Source organism: Ovis canadensis, chromosome 2 (assembly GCF_042477335.2).
Source record: "Ovis canadensis isolate MfBH-ARS-UI-01 breed Bighorn chromosome 2, ARS-UI_OviCan_v2, whole genome shotgun sequence".
NCBI lineage: Eukaryota > Metazoa > Chordata > Mammalia > Artiodactyla > Bovidae > Ovis > Ovis canadensis.
Window position 1 is genome coordinate 90487108 of NC_091246.1, and position 22506 is coordinate 90509613.

Below are 22506 nucleotides of genomic sequence, written 5' to 3' on the forward strand. Positions count from 1 at the left end.
TCTCCACTTCAGGTGGCAAAGTATTGGAGTTTCAGCTTCAACATCAGTCCCTCCAATGAACACCCAGGACTGATCTCCTTTAGGATGGACTGGCTGGATCTGTCTCTCTCCTTTTCATTTCCCTCTTTTATCCTCCTGGCCACCTCTGTCTACTGCCTCCCTCTCCAAGGGACTCTCAAGAGACTTCTACAACACCACAGTTCAAAAGCATCAATTCTTCTGTGCTCAGCTTTCTTTATAGTCCAACTCTCACATCCATACATGACCACTGGAGAAACCATAGCTGTGCAAGGAGATCCAACCAGTCCCTTCTAAAGGAGATCAGTCCTGGGTGTTCTTTGGAAGGAATGATGCTAAAGCTGAAACTCCAGTACTTTGGCCACCTCATGTGAAGAGTTGACTCATTGGAAAAGACTCTGATGCTGGGAGGGATTGGGGGCAGGAGGAGATGACAGAGGATGAGATGGATGGATGGCATTACCGACTCGATGGATGTGAGTTTGAGTGAACTCTGGGAGTTGGTGATGGACAGGGAGGCCTGACATGCTGCAATTCATGAGGTCACAAAGAGTCGGACATGACTGAGTGACTGAACTGAACTGAACTGACTAGACAGATGTTTGTTGGTAAAGTAATGTCTCTGCTTTTTAATATGCTGTCTAGGTTGGTCATAATTTTCCTTCCAAGGAGTAAGTGTCTTTTAATTTCATGGCTGCAATCACCATCTGCAGTGATTTTGGAGCCCAGGAAAATAAAGTCAGCCACTCTTTCCACTGTTTCCCCACCTATTTGCCATGAAGTGATGGGACCAGATGCCATGATATTAGTTTTCTGAATGTTGAGCTTTAAGCCAACTTTTTCACTCTCTTCTTTCACTTTCATCAAGAGGCTCTTTAGTTCTTCTTCACTTTTTGCCATAAGGGTGGTGTCATCTGCATATCTGAAGTTATTGATATTTCTACCCACAATCTTGGTTTCAGCTTGTGCTTCCTCCAGCCCATCATTTCTCATGATGCATATAACTAATAGTAACCTCTTTACTCCACTCTCAGTCCAACCAAGAGAAGTTTTGCCTGCAAGTCTCTTAACACTGCCAAGGGTCTTCATGTTGAGGCTCAAGTATTAATTATAGGAAAGGGACCGCCTGCATGGCTCTGAAGGAGCCCAGGAGCCCACGTTTCCTCCCTTTTGATCAGTGCCTGGTACATTATGGAGGGAAATACCACAGTACTTTAAGTTCTTTGCAGAGAAACAGATGCTAGGAAAGTTGTCTAATAAAACACAATTGCTCTGCTAATAAATGAGATAATAAGCAGTCCCTTTCCTCAGTCTCAGTATGTTTTAGACCACCTCTGATGCTACTTTTAAAGCTACAGATTATGTTATACTTCAAAATCATACTGAGAGAAAAAGAAATCAGATTTGTCACTAGGAAATTTTTTATAAAGAAATTTTTTTTTTCCTAGAAGGAAAAAAATGAGGGGGCAGTCCTAAGATGGTGGAGGAATAGGACGGGGAGACCACTTTCTCCCTCACAAATTCATCAAAAGAACATTTCAACGCTGAGTAAATTCCACAAAACTTCTGAATGCTGGCAGAGGACATCAGGCACCCAGAAAAGCAGATCATTGTTTTCAAAAACAGGTAGGAAAAAATATAAAAGACAAAAAAGGAGACAAAGGAGGTAGGGAGGGAACTACATCCCAGGAAGGGAATCTTAAGGAGAGGTTTCCAAACACCAGGAAACACTCTCACTGCTGAGTCTGTGGTGACCCCTGGAACACAGAGGGCAACATAACAGGAAGGAAAAATAAATAAATAATTAAAACCAACAGATTACAAGCCCAACAGTAACTCTCCCAGCAGAGAAGCAGTGCAGACGCCTGCATCCACCACTAGCAAGTGGGGGCTGGGCAGGGAGGCGCAGGAGGTGCGGGCTGCAGGGCTTTGTAAGATACGGGCCGGAACGCCCCGCGCATAACCAGAGCGAACTAACTTGGGCTAGCAAACCAGGCTGTGGGATAGCTACCACGCAAAAAGCTCGAACATAGGACACCACCAGGACTGCACACAGAACAAAGGACGGAACAGAAATAGCCAGCTGCAGACCATCCCCCTCCGGTGACAGGCAGCCAGAGCCTGGAAGGGGGCAATCGCAGCCCAAGAGAGACATTGCCTACCAAAATGCAAGCAGGCTTCTTTGCTAACTAAGACTTATGGGGGTTCTGGACAGTCATCATCCGCCTGAGAAGGGACGCCAGCGATTCACCCAGAATACTGAGCAGCAGAGACGGGAAAGGCGATAAGTCGCAGCGACTGCACTCGCCAAACAGTTGAGCTACTCGGACCTGGGAAGGGCACAAAACGCAGGCCCAACTGAATCTGTGCCTCTGAGGGCTACCTGAGTGCTGAGCCTGAGCGGCAAGGACCGAGGAGGTGCATGCAGCCTAGGGCCGGCCTCAGACGGTTCCGGAGGAACAACGTAGAGCCTGAGTGGTGCGTGCTGTGAGCAAGGGGAGGCCCAGCGGGGCTGAGACACTGCGTGCAAACACCAGTGTTATTTGTTTGCAGCATCCCTCCCTCCCCACAGCGCGACTGAACAAGTGAGCCTAAAAAAAAAAAAAAAAGTGTCCACCACTGCTTCCCCCCGCCCCCCGCCCCGCCCCACTGTGTCAGGGCGGAAATCAGACACTGAAGAGACCAGCAAACAGAAGAAGTTAAACAGAGGGAACCGCCTTGGAAGTGACCCCACACTGCCCACAACACCAGTGAAAGGCCTAGATATATCTTTGCTATTTTTACGATCATTCTTTTTGTTGTTGTTGTTGATATTGTTGTGTGATTGTTTTTTCTTCTCTTTTTCTTCTTCTTTTTTTAAAACTTTTAAAAGTTTAAGTCCTCTATTTCTCCTTTAATTTATATTTTTATAACCTACTATTACTTTTCCAAAAAAAGAGACCCTATTTTTAAAGCAAATGCTGTATATAGTCTTTTTGTGGTTGTTGTTGTTTTTAAATAATTCTTGTGGCTTTTTTCTTTTTTTCCTTCTCCTTCTTCTTTTCTTTAATATTGTATTTTTGAAAATCCAACCTCTACTCTAGATTTTTAATCTTTGCTTTTTGGTATTTATTGTCAATTTTGTACATTTAAAAACCCAAACTTCACTACCCAATTTTACCTGAGAGCAAGATTACTGGCTTGACCACTCTCTCCTCCTTTGGACTCTCCTTTTTCTCCACCAGGTTGTCTCTGTCTCCTCCCTCTCTCTTCTCTTCTCTACCCAACTCTCTGAATCTCTGTGTGTTCCAGATGGTGGAGAACACTTAGGGAACTGGTTACTGGCTGGATCTGTCTCTCTCCTTTTCTTTTCCCTCTTTTATCCTTCTGGCCACCTCTGTCTACTTCCTCCCTCTCCTCTTCCCTATATAACTCTGTGAACACCTCTGAGTGGTCCAGACTGTTGAGTGCACATAAGGAAGTGATTACTGGCTAGCTTGCTCTCTCCTCTTTTGATCCCACCTCATCTCATTCCAGTCACCTCTAACTCCCCCCTCCCTCTTCTCTTTTCCATGTAACTCAATGAACCTCTCTGGGTGTCCCTCAGTGTGGAGAAATCTTTCATCTTTAACCTAGATGTTTTATCATTGGTTCTGTATAGATGGAGAAGTCTTGAGGCTACTGTAAAAATAAAACTGAAAACCAGAAGCAGGAGGCTCAAGTCCAAATCCTGAGAACATCAGAGAACTCCTGAATCCAGGGAACATTAATCGATAGGAGCTCATCAAACATCTCCATACCTACACTGAAACCAAGCACCAGCCAAGGGCCAACAAGTTCCAGAGCAAGACATACCATGCAAATTCTCCAGCAACACAGGAACACACCCCTGAGCTTCAATATACAGGCAGCTCAAAGTTACTCCAAAACCATTGACATCTCATAACCCATTACTGGTCACTTCATTGCACTCCAGGGAGAAGAAATCCAGCTCCACCCACCAGAACTCCAACACAAGCCTCCTTAACCAGGAAACCTTGACAAGCCACTGATACAACTCCACCCACAGTGAGGAAACTCCATAATAAACAGAACTCCACAAATTCCCAGAGTATACAAAGGCCACCCCAAACTCAGCAATATAACCAAGATGAAGAGACAGAGGAATACCCAGCAGGTAAAGGAACAGGAGAAATGCCCACCAAACCAAACAAAAGAGGAAGAGATAGGGAATATGCCTGAGAAAGAATTCCAAATATTGATAGTGAAAATGATCCAAAATTTTGAAACCAAAATAGAATCACAGATAAATAGCCTGGAGACAAGGATTGGAAGATGCAAGAAAGGTTTAACAAGGACCTAGAAGAAATAAAAAAGAGTCAATATATAATGAATAATGCAATAAATGAGATCAAAAACACTCTAGAGGCAACAAACAGTAGAAAAACGGAGGCAGAAGATAGGATTAGTGAAATAGAAGACAGAATGGTAGAAATAAATGAATCAGAGAGGAAAAAAGAAAATGAATTAAAAGAAATGAAGACAATCTCAGAGACCTCCAGGACAATATGGAACGCTCCAACATTTGAATTATAGGAGTCCCAGAAGAAGAAGACAAAAAGAAAGACCATGAGAAAATACTTGAGGAGATAATAGTTGAAAACTTCCCTAAAATGGGGAAGGAAATAATCACCCAAGTCCAAGAAACCCAGAGAGTTCCAAACAGGATGAACCCAAGGCGAAACACCCCAAGACACATATTAATCGAATTAACAAAGACCAAACGCAAAGAACAAATATTAAAAGCAGCAAGGGAAAAATAACAAATAACACACAAGGGGATTCCCATAAGGATAACTCCAGATCTTTCAATAGAAACGCTTCAGGCCAGGAGGGAATGGCAAGACATACTTAAAATGATGAAAGAAAATAACCTACAGCCCAGATTACTGTACCCAGCAAGGATCTCATTCAAATATGAAGGAGAAATCAAAAGCTTTACAGACAAGCAAAAGCTGAGAGAATTCAGCACCACCAAACCAGCTCTCCAACAAATGCTAAAGGATATTCTCTAGACAGGAAACACAAAAAGGGCGTATAAACCCAAACCCAATACTATAAAGTAAATGGCAATGGGATCACACTTATCAATAATTACCTTAAACGTAAATGGGTTGAATGCCCCAACCAAAAGGCAAAGACTGGCTGAATGGATACAAAAACAAGATCCCTATATGCTGCCTAGAAGAGACCCACCTCAAAACAAGGGACACATACAGACTGAAAGTGAAGGGCTGGAAAAAGATATTCCACGCAAATAGAGACCAAAAGAAGGCAAGAGTAGCAATACTCATATCCGATAAAATAGACTTTAAAACAAAGGCTGTGAAAAGAGACAAAGAAGGCAACTACATAAGGATCAAAGGATCAATCCAAGAAGAAGATATAACAATTATAAATATATATGCATCCAACATAGGAGCACTGCAATATGTAAGACAAATGATAACAAGTATGAAATGGGAAATTAACAGTAACACAATAATAGTGGGAGACTTTAATACCCCACTCACACCTATGGACAGATCAACTAAACAGAAAATTAACTAAGAAACGCAAACTTTAAATTATACAATAGACCAGTTAGACCTAATTAATATCTATAGGACATTTCACCCCAAAACAATGAATTTCACCTTTTTCTCAAGTGTGCATGGAAACTTCTCCAGGATAGATCACATCCTGGGCCATAAATATAACCTTGATAAATTCAAAAAAATTGAAATCATTCCAAGCATCTTTTCTGACCATAATGCATTAAGATTAGATCTCAATTACAGGAGAAAAACTATTAAAAATTCTAACATATGGAGACTGAACAACACGCTACTGAATAACCAACAAATCACAGAAGAAATCAAAAAAGAAATCAAAATATGCATAGAAACTAATGAAGATGAAAACACAACAACCCAAAACCTGTGGGACACTATAAAAGCAGTGCTAAGACAAAAGTTCATAGCAATACAGGCATACCTCAAGAAACAAGAAAAAAGTCAAATAAATAACCTAACTCTACACCTAAAGCAACTAGAAAAGGAAGACTTGGAGAACCCCAGAGTTAGTAGAAGGAAAGAAATCTTAAAAATTAGGGCAGAAATAAGTGCAAAAGAAACAAAAGAGATCATAGCAAAAATCAACAAAGCCAAAGGCTGGTTCTTTGAAAGGATAAATAAAATCCACAAACCATTAGCAAGACTCATCAAGAAACAAAGAGAGAAAAATCAAATCAATAAAATTAGAAATGAAAATGGAGAGATCACAACAGACAACACAGAAATACAAAGGATCATAAGAGACTACTATCAGCAATTATATGCCAAGAAAATGGATAACGTGGAAGAAATGGACAAATTCTTAGAAAAGTACAATTTTCCAAAACTAAACCAGGAAGAAATAGAAAATCTTAACAGACCCATCACAAGCATGGAAATTGAAATGTAATCAGAAATCTTCCAGCAAACAAAAGCCCAGGTCCAGATGGCTTCACAGCTGAATTCTACCAAAAATTTCGAAAAGAGCTAACACCTATCCTACTCAAACTCTTCCAGAAAATTGCAGAGGAAGGTAAACTTCCAAACTCATTCTATGAGGCCACCATCACCCTAATACCAAAACCTGACAAAGATGCCACAAAAAAAGAAAACTACAGGCCAATATCACGGATGAACATAGATGCAAAAATCCTCAACAAAATTCTAGCAATCAGAATCCAACAACACATTAAAAAGATCATACACCATGACCAAGTGGGCTTTATCCCAGGGATGCAAGGATTCTTCAATATCCGCAAATCAATCAATGTAATTCACCACATTAACAAATTGAAAAATAAAAGCCATATGATTATCTCAATAGATGCAGAGAATGCCTTTGACAAAATTCAACATCCATTTATGATAAAAACTCTCCAGAAAGCAGGAATAGAAGGAACATACCTCAACATAATAAAAACTATATATAACAAACCCACAGCAAACATTATCCTCAATGGTGAAAAATTGAAAGCATTTCCCCTAAAGTCAGGAACAAGACAAGGGTGCCCACTTTCACCGCTACTATTCAACATAGTTCTGGAAGTTTTGGCCACAGCAGTCAGAGCAGAAAAAGAAATAAAAGGAATCCAAATTGGAAAAGAAGTAAAACTCTCACTGTTTGCAGATGACATGATCCTCTACATAGAAAACCCTAAAGACTCCACCAGAAAATTACTAGAGCTAATCAATGAATGTAGTAACATTGCAGGATATAAAATCAACACACAGAAATCCCTTGCATTCCTATACACTAATAATGAGAAAGCAGAAAAAGAAATTAAGGAAACAATTCCATTCGCCATTGCAACAAAAAGAATAAAATACTTAGGAATATATCTACCTAAAGAAACTAAAGACCTATATATAGAAAACTATAAAACACTGATGAAAGAAATCAAAGAGGACACTAATAGATGGAGAAATATACCATGTTCCTGGATCGGAAGAATCAATATACTGAAAATGAGTATACTACGCAAAGCAATCTATAGATTCAATGCAATCCCTATCAAGCTACCAGCAGTATTTTTCACAGAGCTAGAACAAATAATCTCACAATTTGTATGGAAATACAAAAAACATAGAATAGCCAAAGCAATCTTCAGAAAGAAGAATGGAACTGGAGGAATCAACCTGCCTGACTTCAGGCTCTATTACAAAGCCACAGTCATCAAGACAGTATGGTACTGGCACAAAGAAAGAAATATAGATCAATGGAACAAAATAGAAAGCCCAGAGATAAATCCACACACCGATGGACACCTTATCTTCGATAAAGGACGCAAGAATATACAATGGATTAAAGACAAACTCTTTAACAAGTGGTGCTGGGAAAACTGGTCAACCACTTGTAAAAGAATGAAACTAGATCATTTTCTAACACCACACACAAAAATAAACTCAAAATGGATTAAAGATCTAAACTTAAGACCAGAAACTATAAAACTCCTAGAGGAGAACATAGGCAAAACACTCTCCGACATAAATCACAGCAGGATTCTCTATGATCCACCTCCCAGAATACTGGAAATAAAAGCAAAAATAAACAAATGGGATCTAATTAAAATTAAAAGCTTCTGCACAACAAAGGAAACTAAAAGCAAGGTGAAAAGACAGCCTTCGGAATGGGAGAAAATAATAGCAAATGAAGCAACTGACAAACAACTAATCTCAAAAATATACAAGCAACTTATGCAGCTCAATTCCAGAAAAATAAACGACCCAGTCAAAATATGGGCCAAAGAACTAAATACACATTTCTCCAAAGAAGACATACGGATGGCTAACAAACACATGAAAAGATGCTCAACATCACTCATTATCAGAGAAATGCAAATCAAGACCACAATGAGGAACCATTTCACACCAGTCAGAATGGCTGTGATCCAAAAGTCTGCAAGCAATAAATGCTGGAGAGGGTGTGGAGAAAAGGGAACCCTCTTACACTGTTGGTGGGAATGCAAACTAGTACAGCCACTATGGAGAACAGTCTGGAGAGTCCTTAAAAAATTGCAAACAGAACTGCCTTATGACCCAGCAATCCCACTGCTGGGCATACACACTGAGGAAACCAGAATTTAAAGAGACACGTGTACCCCAATGTTCATCGCAGCACTGTTTATAATAGCCAGGACACGGAAACAACCTAGCTGTCCATCAGCAGATGAATGGATAAGAAAGCTGTGGTACATATACACAATGGAGTATTACTCAGCCATTAAAGAGAATACATTTGAATCAGTTCTAATGAGATGGATGAAACTGGAGCCGATTATACAGAGTGAAGTAAGGAAGAACGAAAAACACCAATACAGTATACTAACACATATATATGGAATTTAGAAAGATGGTAATGATAACCCTGTATGCGAGACAGCAAAAGAGACACAGATGTATAGAACGGACTTTTGGACTCTGAGGGAGAGGGAGAGGGTGGGATGGTTTGGGAGAAGGGCATTTAAACATGTATACTATCATGTAAGAAACGAATCGCCAGTCTATGTTCGATACAGGATACAGGACGCTTGGGGCTGGTGCACGGGGATGATCCAGAGAGATGTTATGGGGTGGGAGGTGGGAGTGGGGTTCAGGATTGCGACCTCATGTATACCCGTGGCAGGTTCATGTCAATGTATGGCAAAACCAATACAGTATTGTAAAGTAAAATAAAGTAAAAGAAAAAAAAAAAGAATGTAATCAATCTGATTTCAGTATTGACCATTTGGTGATATCCATGTTAGAGTCTTCTGTGTTTTTGGAAGAGTGTGCTTGCTATGAGCAGTGAGTTCTCTTGGCAAAACTCTGTTAACCTTTGTCCTGCTTCCTTCTGAACTCCAAGGCCAAATTCGCCTATTATTCCAGGTTTTTTTTTTTTACTTCCTACTTTTGCATTCCAGTCCCGTATAATGAAAAGGACATCTTTTGGGGGTGTTAGTTCTAGAAAGTTTTGTAGGACTTCATAGAACTGTTCAACTTCAGCTTCTTCAGCATTACTGGTTGAGGTATAGACTTGAATTACTGTGATATTGAATGGTTGGAAATGAACAGAGGTCATTCTGTCATTTTGGGGATTGCATCCAAGTACTACATCTCAGACTCTTTTGTTGACTATGATGGCTATTCCATTTCTTCTCAGGGATTCTTGCTCACAATAGTAGATATAATGGTCATCTGAGTCAAATTCACCCATTCCAGTCCTTTTTAGTTCACTGAATCCTAAAACGTCGATCTTCCCTCTTGCCATCTCGTTTGACCACTTCTAACTTGCTCATCCACTTCCAATAGATGAGGTTATGAGGAGGGGTTCCTTAAGCACGGGATTATTGTCTTTATGAGACTCACAAGACACTTTGCTTCCTCTTTCCTCTACACCATGGAAGGACAGAGAGAAGCTGGCAGTTTACAACCCAAAAGAGGTTTCTCACCAGAACTCAACCCTGCTGGTACACTGATCTCACACTTCAGCCGCCACCATTCTGACAAACTTCTATCTCTGATGAGCCACCCAGTCTTTGGGATCTTGTTAGAGCAGCCTGAATTAAGACACAGAGCATGGCACATTTAGCTCCTGAAATACACTAGTTGAACCTGTACATAAATATTTCATGTTCAAAACACCCATGACAGAGAAGAAATTGTCATGTGTAATTATTCTCAATCACCTTCTTAACAAAAAGAACTGATAATCTGTGCTCACAAATAAAGATCATAGAGTCTGGATCAAACAGAGAGGAATGATGGCCCATCTTAAGGACATTAAAAGTATTTTGAGAGGAAAAAAAAACATCAAGAAATATGAGGCAACAGGAAAGAATGCTCTGCCTTCAGGTTCCTCCTAGGGGATAATGGGAAAATATACTCAAAATAATTTTTAATTTTTTTAATTGTATTTTTTAAAGGCATTTAATCTTTTAGCCAATTGTTCCCTATCCATGGCTTGGTCCAGATATTTGCATCAGCCAATCTTTTAATCAGTAACAAGTCAGAGAGGGGGAATGACATTAACCAATTTGCTTAACTTCACGTATCAGTAAGAGTCAGTAAATTTCAGCATCTTGACAATTAAAATATTTTCCCTTATTCCTGAGTTTTCCTGCATCTTTTGGTTCCATGTTCTAAATTACTTTTCTTTTCTTTTCTTATTATCTGTGATAGGCCAAGAAGATTTTTTAAAATTTAGTCTGCGCAGGGATAAATATCCTTAAAACAGGAAATCACAGCTCCCCAGTCCTTGGCCCTAGTGGTGGCCACCCTCTGACTCACCCCCAGGGCATCCCGGACACCTTCCAGAGGTCCCATCACCACTGCCAGATTCCCGTCTCTGAGCTTTCACTGGACCACACCAGAAAGGATCCGAATCTGTAAAATAGACTCCAACTTGCTGACTCCCCACCTGAAACCCCTCAATAAGTGGAATTCTTCCTGGAAAATAAAGCACAAAACTCTAGGGATGGCTCGGAAAATGCAAGGTTCCATGCTTCCAACCAGAGAACACTGTTGCTGGCACGGCTATGACAAGGTTTCTTGTAAAAAAGAAAGGTTTTTCCCCTGACAGTAAGTCAGTATCAAGAGGCTTACTGAGGATGCTATGCCCTGGTTGTCTGCAGAGCCCAGAACTGCAAACTCTCCCAAGTGGGCATTTCCCAAAGGAACCCAAGAAAAAGACCTTCTCCCTCCTGCAGCTGCCTGGAGAAGCTTACCATTCAGGGTTCAATGGAAGGAAATCTTACTGTTATTTTTGAGCCACTAAATCCTGTCTGACTCTTTGCGACCCCATGGACTGCAGCACACCAGGATTCCCTGTCCTTCACTATCTCCTAGAGTTTGCTCGAATTCATAGCCATTGAGTTGGTGATGCCATCCAACTGTCTCATCCTCTGTCGCCCCCTTCTCCTCCTGCCCTCAATGTTCCACAGCATCAGGGTCTTTTCCAGTGAGTTGGCTCTGTACATCAGATGGCCAAAATATAGGGCTTCCCTGATAGCTCAGATGGTAAAGAATGTACTTGTAATGTGGGAGACCCGAGTTTGATCCCTGGGTCAGGAAGACCCCTGGAGAAGGGAATGGCAACCTACTCCAGTATTCTTGCCTGGAGAATTCTATGGACAGAAGAGCAACTGGCTGGCTAGAGTCCATGTGGTCGCAAAGATCAGACACGACTGAGCAATTAACACTTGTTTATTGGAGTTTCTGCCCAACAGGAGGGTCCTGATGCTCCTGCGACAACTGAAGAGGGTCTCCCCTTCCTCCTGCCTGCAGGACAGAAATGACTTCGCATTCCCCCAGGAGGCGCTGGGTGGCAGCCAGTTGCAGAAGGCTCAAGCCATCTCTGTGCTCCACGAGGTGATCCAGCACACCTTCCAGCTCTTCAGCACAGAGGGCTCAGCTGCCGCGTGGGACCAGAGCCTCCTGGACAAGCTCCCCACTGCTCTAGATCAGCAGCTCACTGACCTGCAAGCCTGTCTCAGGCAGGAGGAGGGGCTGCGAGGGGCTCCCCTGCTCAAGGAGGACTCCAGCCTGGCTGTGAGGAAATATTTCCACAGAGTCACTCTCTATCTGACATGTCTCCTGCACTGGGAGGTGAATTCTTAACCGCTGTACCACTAGGGAAGTCTGATAATTTCTTTCTTAGAAAGAATTCCTTGAAAGCATATGCTCACTGGATATTTTTTTCTCTCTGTGGGCTCACAGGAGCTATGTCATGATCACAAGCACCACAGTTTTCAGAGCCAGAAGAAAATTCACTGTGGGAAACAAAAATACACACTGATATGAGTAGCTCATGATGAGGCTAGAAATGTAATTTTTCCAGCCAGATTCAACAACCTTCCTGTAAACATTCCAAATCTCTGGACTACAGAAAACCAGGTTTCAGCTCCATCTCTTGGAGCGCAGTTTCCAGGCCCCTTTCAAGGAAGTTGGACCTGACTATACCTACACCTGCTGACAGTCCTTCCCCAAGAGGTTGCCCCACAGCCCTCTCCTGAGATGACATCTTAGCCTAGCCCAGCCTGAGTTCCTATCCCTTTGTAGAACTCTGAGGCGGAAAAGATAGGAGTATGATGAGTGAGCAATCCGCCCTTTCTTCCACAGTTCTGCTGACCCGGAGTTCAGATTCGTGTCAGGATTTGAGCAGACTTCTGCTTCTGGAATGTGGTGACCTGTCTTCTGGGATATGGTGACCTGTTGCATCTGAGGGGTACTGAGGGGGATGGCAGTGAGACTTCTAGCTTGAAAGATGGTAGGATGATGAAATCTTTCACCTACTCAGTGATATCAAGGGGAGAAACTAACTAGGCTTTCATTTTTCATGCCTGAGTCCCATTCATGAGTGCTGTTAAGCTGGAAGAAGCAGGCACAACAACACCCTTGTCAAGGATCTTCGGTAGGTCTAAATTTCATATTGTTACCGAATCCATGCTTGCTCTGCTCACCACACAACAGGTCAGCGAATCCGAGGGAGGAGGTGTTGAGGCAAGGAAGAGACTTAAATCGGGGAGCCGGCAGCCAGAGAAGATGGGAGGCTAGTGCCTCTTTAAACATCTTGTTTAGGCCTAGATGCCAGGTTCTTTTATGGAACAGAGATGCAAGGGAGGAAACAGAGTAAAAAGACTTTTAACTCTGCACACTTGCAAATGTCCCCTAGAATGGCAAGCCCCTGGCAGGGATATGTGTTCGTTTTACTTCCTTACAGTTAGTCATTCACAGATGGGCAGGGTCAGGTTATCTCCCTGAGGCAGGCCATTATGGATGTTTATAATAACAAAAATGGGTTAAAGTCACAGAAGCAGATCCAGTGCAAATTTAAAATTAATTCTTCCCGGTTATAGTATCAGTCCTCATCTGGACTCCAAGGCTGCAGTCACATTAACAAAATGCCTGTGTTGAAAGCTGTTGTCCACATCGTCCACAGTGTAGGAGACTTGCTTGTGTTTCCCACCATAGAAGGGCAGCAGATCAAGTGGCAAGATTGTGCTGGATTTGAAGTCAGAAAGACCTGGATTCAATTCTGAGTACTATTTCGAACCATTTGAGCTACAAAGAAAATCACTGAAGCTGAGTCTGTATTTTCTCATCAGTAACAATTTCCTACTCACGTCTGGTTGTCTCTAAGGTTCTACAAGTCCTGTTTGATGGGCTCAGAGACAGATGACTTTTAGAAACGAAAGTTCACAGAACCTGAGGATAAGAATACTGGCAACAATGACCGTCTACCTTGTCCAGTTCCTAAAGCCTCCAGCCTGTGGAAAACGAAAGCAGGAACACTGGTGACAGCAACGCTGCAGAGCTCCTGAAGGGTTCGGATTTCTACTCTCGTTTTTCATCTTACTGTAAATTCACCTGATTGTAAAGTGTACGTCAACACTTCTATAATGTAGATGTATCGTTTTTATTATGTACAGTCTCCAGAAAAGACAAAAAGCTTTAGAAATACTCAGTAATTTGCCTGAGGCCACACAGTTACCAAGTGATGAAGTCAAGACTGAAACTCAAGGTAGTCCATCCGGACTAACCCCTTCTACCCTTATACATTGCGCAGGGAGCAGAGATGAATGGATAAGCTCTTAGCCTACAGCTTACAAGTAATTAATAATAGGCCAGAAGCATTTTGCCAGGGCCTTGCTGAAAGGTCGAATGAATGAATGGTAAGGAAGAGCTGTAGGGTAATCAGCATGGCTACGAGCCAGCAGAGACTGATTTGTAAGGACCCCACCTAAGAGCTGGACATGACCAAGTGACTAAGCACATGCACACACATGCTCTCAACCCAGAAGCAGGTGTGTTTCAACTTTAACCTATGCCCTCGGGAACCACAGGGCCAACAATGTTGTAAACACCTGTGCATTCTTCTCTCATTCTCACATGCCTTGCCTGGTTTTAATTTGTGGAATCAGATCTGCAGTCAGAATTTCTTGGGTAAAACGTACACCAGCAAGAAAATTAGCTCTTTCTTCTAAAAACAGCGTTAGTGCACATAGTTTAAAAATGAACAGGGTTCTTCTTCAGCAAGCTTGAATCTTCTTCCCACCAGCCACAAAATTAGACTCCCGTTCCTAGTCTCTTTACAGTGAGGAATGGTCATGAGAATGAATTCTGGCCAGTTGAACATGGTTGGAAGTCATGTTTTCCTTGCACAGGTCTGGCCCTTGAAAACACAGCCATGTACTCCATCAAGCTTTTTCCCTTTACCAAGGAGAGGAATAAACCCAACACCACAGAGACATTTAAAATCACATATTGTTGATAGCAAAGGCATTGTAGGGAAGTGTCCCTGATTCACTGTTTGGGAGAGAACCATCTGGTCAGGAATGCTTACACTGAGGTGTTAACATGGATGAAAGATAAACCTCTATTGTGCTCAAAATGCAGTTATTTTCATGTTTTTCTGTTTGAGCAGCTAATATTAATTGCCTTAACAGACCAAAGTCTGTAACAAAATAATGAAGAAAGTTTGCCATGAAAAGTTACATCTCAGCTTCTAGTAAGAAATGGAATATTTCCTGCCATATTAGTAAACAAGGATGTTACAGTCATCAGCGATTGCAGCCCTTCCCAGGAGCCTGTGAGCCCTGAGGGAACTCCGGAAGGAGAACACATGCCATCTAGCAGCCCTCATACTGTAGCCACTCCCTACAGTGAGCCCTGAGGAAAAGAAGATCAGGATGTGTCAACACAAGAAACTGGCCCCAGACAGCCAAGGTGCAGAGCAAAGGAATGATTCCGGTCAGCCCAGACTCTTGCATCTTCCATACATAGAAAACTGCTAAATTCCTTTACTGGGCATATCTAATTTTAGTTCAGGATAATCTTTTGATGTTCAGACTACCTGCCCTTTGTTGCAAAACTTCTAGGTAACCTGGGTTTTCCCCATTCCTCCTCGGGGCAGTCCTCTCAGGATGACTCAAGATGTTGTCTCCCAGGCTTGAAGTCCTAAAATTTCCCATTGAATAAAACATAACTCTCAATTTTTAGGACATGAATAATTTTAAAGTTGACACAAGGGACAGCATATACCTTCCAAAAAAACAAAAAAGATAAATGATTTATTACAACGAGGTTAAAGAAGCATAAGTTTAAAAAAATAGCGTAAGTCATTTACATTTCTGAAACTTTCTTTTTTTGGAAACCCTATGTACTTTAAATATAAAGCCTTGAATTTCAGATTTTTGTAGCTGATACAGAAAATACAATCTAGATTGCTTGCTTGGATTTGACAAACAGTAGTATTAACATAATTGATTAGAGAGTTATGAGAATCATTTTATTATTTTCTGAATTTTCTGTGAAATTTATTCAATGGGGAAAACACACTTCACTCATCCTTTGGACAATCTCCAAGGCAAGGCAGCTGTAGTCCTCCCCTTCTAAATAGCTGCTGACTCCTTGGAGGCACTTTTGGGACAACTTTCCCAAGCAAGGACAAGCTAGAAGATTGTCTATTTTCATCTTCTGCTCCAGCTCCAGACTGGCTAGAGAGTAATTTAACAAGCAGGTCTTACTCCAAACTATACTGTAGTTTTCTGAGTGGAACAGGTTTAAGATCTGGAACAGATTGAGAATCCAGTGGTAGACACAGGTGGCTTGCCTAGTTGTAGTGAAAAAAAAGAAAATGAAAGCCGGTCCTGTCATGCTTGCGTGATTGATCTGATATCTCAAAACGGAGGATTTCCTACTTTTCACAGCTTTGAGCCTAGAAGAAGCTGAAGCAAGGTATCACTAGCACCATTAGCAAATAGATTTTGCCATTCCGCTCAGTGATTCAGCGGACCACGGAGAAATGGCACGCGCTGCTGCGGTTCAAGTGAGCCCAAAGCTCCTTTGGCTGCGCCCCAGCGGCCGGGAGGGCGCACCCGAATTCGCCGTAACGCACCGACAGCGCCGCCCACCCAGGGGGACCCGCCTCCAGGTTCAGCGCCGCGAACCCTAGCGCGGGATCCACCGGGAGAACCCGGGAGTCCCCGTCGGAAGGAGCCTCGGCCCCGGGCGTGGCGCCGCCGGGGCTCAGAGAGCGCGTGGGGCCGCCGGAGCCGAGGAAATTTCCTTTTCGGGTTCGACTGCCCACGGCAGCTTTGCCGCGGCTTCGCTCAGAGCCTTTGATTTCTGCACCTGCTCCTGCGTTCACCCTCCCCTTCCTGGGAAGAGATTTTAGTCAGAGCGGTTTACAGGGTGCCTGTTGATGCTGCGACTGATGGCTTGAAATCAGAGCATGTCGTGGTATGTTTTCAGATTCAGGGTTGTTTCTGGGGGAAAAGACTAATCCAGGGAAAGGGGACAGGCATCTACAATCTGGACAGGTATCTACGAAGTAATGGGGTCCCCCAGTCCTGCGAGTGGAATGACTTAGGGACCCTGCTGATGCGCGGATCAAACTTACTGGAGCCTGAGGCAGAGGTAAGCTTTGTTTCTATAGGCTTCCTTTTATGATTTTTAATGGTTTATTTTTCCTACAGCTTTAAATTGGTGGAGAAATATTGAAACTATTATTGAAAATATTAATATTAATAACCATGTATTATTATAAACTGTTATTAACATTAAAATGCACAGCAACATTTAAAATATTGAAACTATTATTTAAAATACTATTAATGATTAACATTGAAATTTTAAATATTGAAGCTATTATTTATTAATAGCTGCATAATTATTATACACTGTCAATTATTCATATTCAAATTCACAGCACCTGTAAAAATTTATGTTTATTTATACCCAAACCAGAATTCATTATACTTTTTTCTTCGTTCTAATAAAAGGAAACTAATCAGTTTTCAAAATATGCTTCTTTAATTATCTAGTCATTATTAAGAATTGCTATTTTGACTTTTTTTGTGGTTTTAAAGAAGTTTTAATTAACTTCAGCTCACTGGAATTTCTTTTGCAGCATCCCACTGTGACTGGTATTTGCTATAAATTTTCAAGGTCACTTCTGATTTTGCTTAAGATTGCACTAAATCGAATTTGTGAGTCACTTGGGAAGATACAAACACAAAACTGATTTTATATTACAAATTACTGATGTTGCATCTTGCTTGTGTGTGGGTGTGTGTGTTAGTCGCCCAGTCATGTCCCACTCTTTGCAAGACCATGGATGGTAGCTCGCCAGGCTCCTCAGCTCATGGAATTCTCCAGGCAAGAATACTGGGATGGATGCTATTCCCTTCTTTAGAGGATATTCCCAACCCAGGTCTCCGTATTGCAGCGGGATTCTTTACCACCTGACCACCAAAAAACCCCACATCTTGCCTGAAACCACTTAAAATGAATTTCTGCAGAACCTAAATCATCAAAATACATAAGAGCCAAGTCAGTGGCTGCTTTTTGCATATCAGATGTATTTACATGAAAATAAAGTTCCTTTGTTAAATACTCAAAATGTGAATGCACTTAGTTTAGATTTTCATATTCATATGTAAATTTCAAAGTTGAAATCAGGACGTTTATAATCTAACTTTAAAAATATGCTTATAGCCCATAATAATTGCTACTTTCATCCAGTTATTCCTGCATTTCCAATTTCTAATTCCTGTTTTCCCATTTATGTTCAAGTTCAGAAAGTGCGTTCATATCTATCCCAAGCATTTACACTTATTAACATACTTTCAGGGCTTCCCAGGTGGCTCAGTGGTAAAGAATCCACCTGACAGTGTAGGAGCCACAGGAAACAGGGGTTCAGTGCCTGGATTGGGAGGATTCCCTGGAGGAGGAAATGGTAACACACTCCAGGATTCTGGGTGGGATAATCCCATGGACAGAGGAGCCTGGTGGGTAAATCCATGCGGTCGCAAAGAGTTCAACAAGAGTTGAACACCACTAAGCCTGCGGGCAACATACTTTCAAACTTACTGTGTTTCATTTGTTGGAAGCAACATGGTGGGCCTCCTATGAGTAAGCTGTTTTGTTTTTGTTTTGTTTATTTATTTGGCTGTGGTGGGTCTTAGTTACCGCTTGCAAGGTTTTCCATCATCCTTGCAGTGTGATCTTTAGTTTCGCCTGTGAGACCTAGTTCCCTGACGAGGGATGAAACCGGGCCCCCTGCACTGGGAGCTCTGAGTCTAAGCTACTGGACCACCAGGGAATTCCCCGAACAAGCTGTTTTATTTCAAGAAGGGTTTATGGAGGGTTTTAGTAGAGCTTTATAAACTTTTACCATTTGGTTTAAATAGCATCCTGCCAAATTAAACTGTATGAAAGTGTATAATCTCTTTGTGCCAAAATCCTTTAGATTTTAGCACAACATACATTGTCACTGGATACTTTATCTTTTACTATTTGGCAGACATCTTTGTGTGTGAAGTGCCATGATTGCACATGACCTTGATACCCATCAGATGTCTATTTATGTTTTTAGTATGGATTTTAGAATAGGAAAACTGAAAAACACATTTATCCTCTGTACAGTACTAAAAAAGCTTATCATATGTCAAGTCACAAAAGCAATATGTTGATGATTGAACTAAAACTATGAGTTGAATAAGGCACAAATTTAGCATAATGATTCTTGAGGGAAATAATGACTTGTTCATCATTGCATGCGCTTCTCTGTCTTTCCACTCTGACAAGTCTACCACAAAGTGATATTATTTACAAAAATGAGAAATTGGTATGTTAGCCAAATAGTGATTTTAAATAGTAAAATATTTAAAATACTCATGTTTCTGTCATTTCCTACATTCTTCAAAATAACTCTCAGAACATATTGCAAAAACATAAAAAAATATGCACAGAGATAGTAAGCTACACTTTCCTCAAAGTTCCACCTTATTTCTCTCCTCTGCTTCACAAACAAGTTTGCAAAATCGTTGTCTGTACACAGCACCCTTAATCCCCCTTCCTCTTCACTTACTCCCATCTGGTTTTTGCCCTGTTAATTCTGCTAAACCAGATCCTGCGATGGTCACTGGTGGCGTATGTTTCAGGGCCGCTGGCACAGTTCGGTCCTCACCCACCCTGCAGGCCCCACTGTGTCTTTGAAGCACACGCCTTCCCTTCAGTAGTCTCTCCCTTGGTCATCCTTGTGTCCTTCTCGCTGCCCTGCCCCCTGCCTCAGTGCCTGTTGCAGACTCTCCTCTGCCTGACCCTTAAACACTGAGGGTCCTCTTCTCATTGTCTATTCTATTTATAAGCGACCACATCCATCCCCATGTCCTTATTACCAGACTCACAACGCTGCTGCTACTGCTGCTGCTAAGTCACTTCAGTTGTGTCCGACTGTGCGACCCCATAGATGGCAGCCCACCAAGCTCCTCTGTCCCTGGGATTCTCCAGGCAAGAACCCTGGAGTGGGTTGCCATTTCCTTCTCCAATGCGTGCATGCGTGGTAAGGTGCTTCAGTCGTGTCCGACTCTGTGCAACCCCATGGACAGCAGCCCACAGGCTCCTCTGTCCACGGGATTCTCCAGGCAAGAATACTGGAGTGGGTTGCCATTTCCCTCTCCAAGACATACAGTAAAGAATTTCAAATCAGCACTTATACCCGTGGCACTTGTTTATTGTAGACCCACTTGGCCAACAGCCATTCAGGCTTCTACAATTACATACCTCTCACGTATGACTGAAAGACTTCACTTTCACTTTTCACTTTTGTGCATTGGAGAAGGAAATGGCAACCCACTCCAGTGTTCTTGCCTGGAAAATCCCAGGGACAGAGGAGCCGGGTGGGCTGCTGTCTCTGGGGTCACACAGAGTCGGACATGACTGAAGCAACTTAGCAGCAGCAGCAGCAGCAGCAAGTACCACAGCAAAGGTATCCCTCTTTTTTCCCCTGAAAATTACCTGTAAAAGTTACTGTAAGTATCTTCTGATGTGAGAACCCAGTTTTCCATTACTTCTTTTTGTATTTTTTAATATAATTGACATTAAAAAAAATACATTATTTTTATGTGTCGTTCTCTATGAGACTGAAAGTTTCAACATAGAAGGTACTGAATTAGATTTATTTACCAGTGTTTCTTAAAGGCAGTTCCACCATCTGCCACTTTGATACTCAATTAATACATGTGACATGAACTGAATGAATGAATGAGTAGATAAGTGTTACCATCAATTACTCTTGTTTAGAATACTGAAGATTGAATTTAGGTGTTAAGAATAAACAGACTCAGTGTCTGGATTTCCACACAGAGACCACTGCACAAATATGTTTCCAATGAGGCAGTGGAGATCTTTACCTGTGGAGATTTCTTTCATCAAAACACAGGATTTTCTACGTAAATGCTCATTGCTGGATTAGTTCATTTTGGGGTTTATTCAATCATTCAGTAAAAATATGTTTGGAAATGCCATCCACTAAAAGAGAGGAGAATAAATTTGATCTCACACACACAAAAAGAAAACTAAAAGAGTTTGATAAGAATTTAATAAATAAAAAATCATCTTTAATGAAATGGAAAGCTGAACATATTTCCTAAATCTTAATACAATGTGAAGGCAAATATCCTTATATGAAAATATAAATATGACAAGTATAAATAAATAATAAATAAATCAGGGAAATAATCACTTAAGGACTGATGACCCTAGAGCTAAGTTTTTAACATCCTTGCTTAATACTACAAAATATATGCTTAAGTAAATCAGTAAATTTTGTGGCTAAAGCAGAAATCAGAAACTTCTGAAATGACCACAGGTGAGTGTGCAAGGCTGATGTGACATCTTAGTGAGTGAGAGTCATTTCAAGGTGAGTTCAGATCTCCACCCATCTTTCTTAACCTTTCTTGCAAGCTGGTTGATGATGAGAGGGCTTTCATCATCTCCACTCTGACAGTTTCCCAGGCGCAGTCGCTGTATCCCTTTTCTTGCAGGTAGACATGGATGCCCTGGAAGTACCTCTTCACGGCCAGGGTGGGGCCCGTCCTTCCCAGGGCAGAGTCTTCCTCTCCCGTCACCTGCCCCAGGCAGGCCTCCAGGTCGTCCAGCTGCTGATGGAGTCCAGTGCGGAGCTGCTCCAGGAGGGTGGTGTCCCAGGCAGCAGAGGAGCTCTCTGTGTGGAAGAGGTTGAAGCTCTGCTGGAGCATCTCATGGAGCACAGAGATGGCCTGGGCCTCCTGGAGCTGGCCACCCTCCACCATCTCCTGGGGGAAAGCGAAGTCTTTTCTGTCCTGCAGACAGAAACGAAGGGAGAGTCTCCTCATTTGGCTCAGGAGTCTGAGGTTCTTCCTGCCAACCAGCATGTGGTTCTGGGACAGGTCACAGCCCAGGGATCCTCCTGGGCCATAGCTGACCAGCACCAGGGCCATGAGTAGAGAGAGCATGAAGGCCATGGGGAAGATGCGGCTGCTGCTGGGCTGGCTGAGACGGCGTCTGGTGGAACCTTGAGGTAGGTTCTCTGATGCCATGCTTTCTAAGTGAGGCCATTAAATAGGGAACATGGTAGTTTTCATTTTCTAGTCATTTCTCTACACTTTTACTTCCTTTTTTGATTTTCATTTATGTATTTACAATATGATCAAATAAAATGACATCAATCTAATCTATTACTTTTGTGTATTTCCCAATAACTTCCTATGTGCCCATCCAAATGGATATTTATCAATCAAATGAGAAAGGTCTTTTTCTTAACTCAGGAGTAATGTATGTTTGTAATTACACACATTATTGCCTTTTCTCTCTCATGCATAAATGTTGCTTTCCTCTTGTCCATAAACACATCTGCAGCCCTGATCTTAGGCTCCACTTTACCCTCTTACTTTACATAGGAAACCAGGCTCCCTCAGCTCTGTATTTCTGTATTTATAATTTACCAGTTCCCTCTGGTAATTAAGCTCTTTGAAACAAATGATGTTAGTCTTTAGTGTTTGATTTAGAGAAGATTCTGAATATTATGAGTCCATGAGCTCCCCCCATGTTTCTCTTCCTTCTAGAACACGTTCCTGCAGGTCCATGCGGTTGTGCTTCAGGGAACCACGGAGTC

The 22506-nt window shown here is 41.9% G+C and overlaps 2 protein-coding genes across 2 annotated transcripts; one reads left to right on the top strand and one right to left on the bottom strand.

The window, feature by feature from the left end:
* The first annotated feature begins 11804 nt into the window (after positions 1 to 11804).
* On the top strand, positions 11805 to 12185 carry LOC138432386 (interferon alpha-H-like). Its single transcript, XM_069573732.1, has one exon. It carries the CDS (start codon positions 11805 to 11807, stop codon positions 12183 to 12185), a length of 381 nt encoding a protein of 126 aa, XP_069429833.1.
* A 9083-nt stretch (positions 12186 to 21268) lies between these two features.
* LOC138434602 (interferon omega-1-like) lies at positions 21269 to 21856 on the bottom strand. Its single transcript, XM_069579413.1, has one exon. The coding sequence runs from the start codon at positions 21854 to 21856 to the stop codon at positions 21269 to 21271; it is 588 nt and encodes a 195-aa protein (XP_069435514.1).
* Positions 21857 to 22506: the final 650 nt, after the last annotated feature.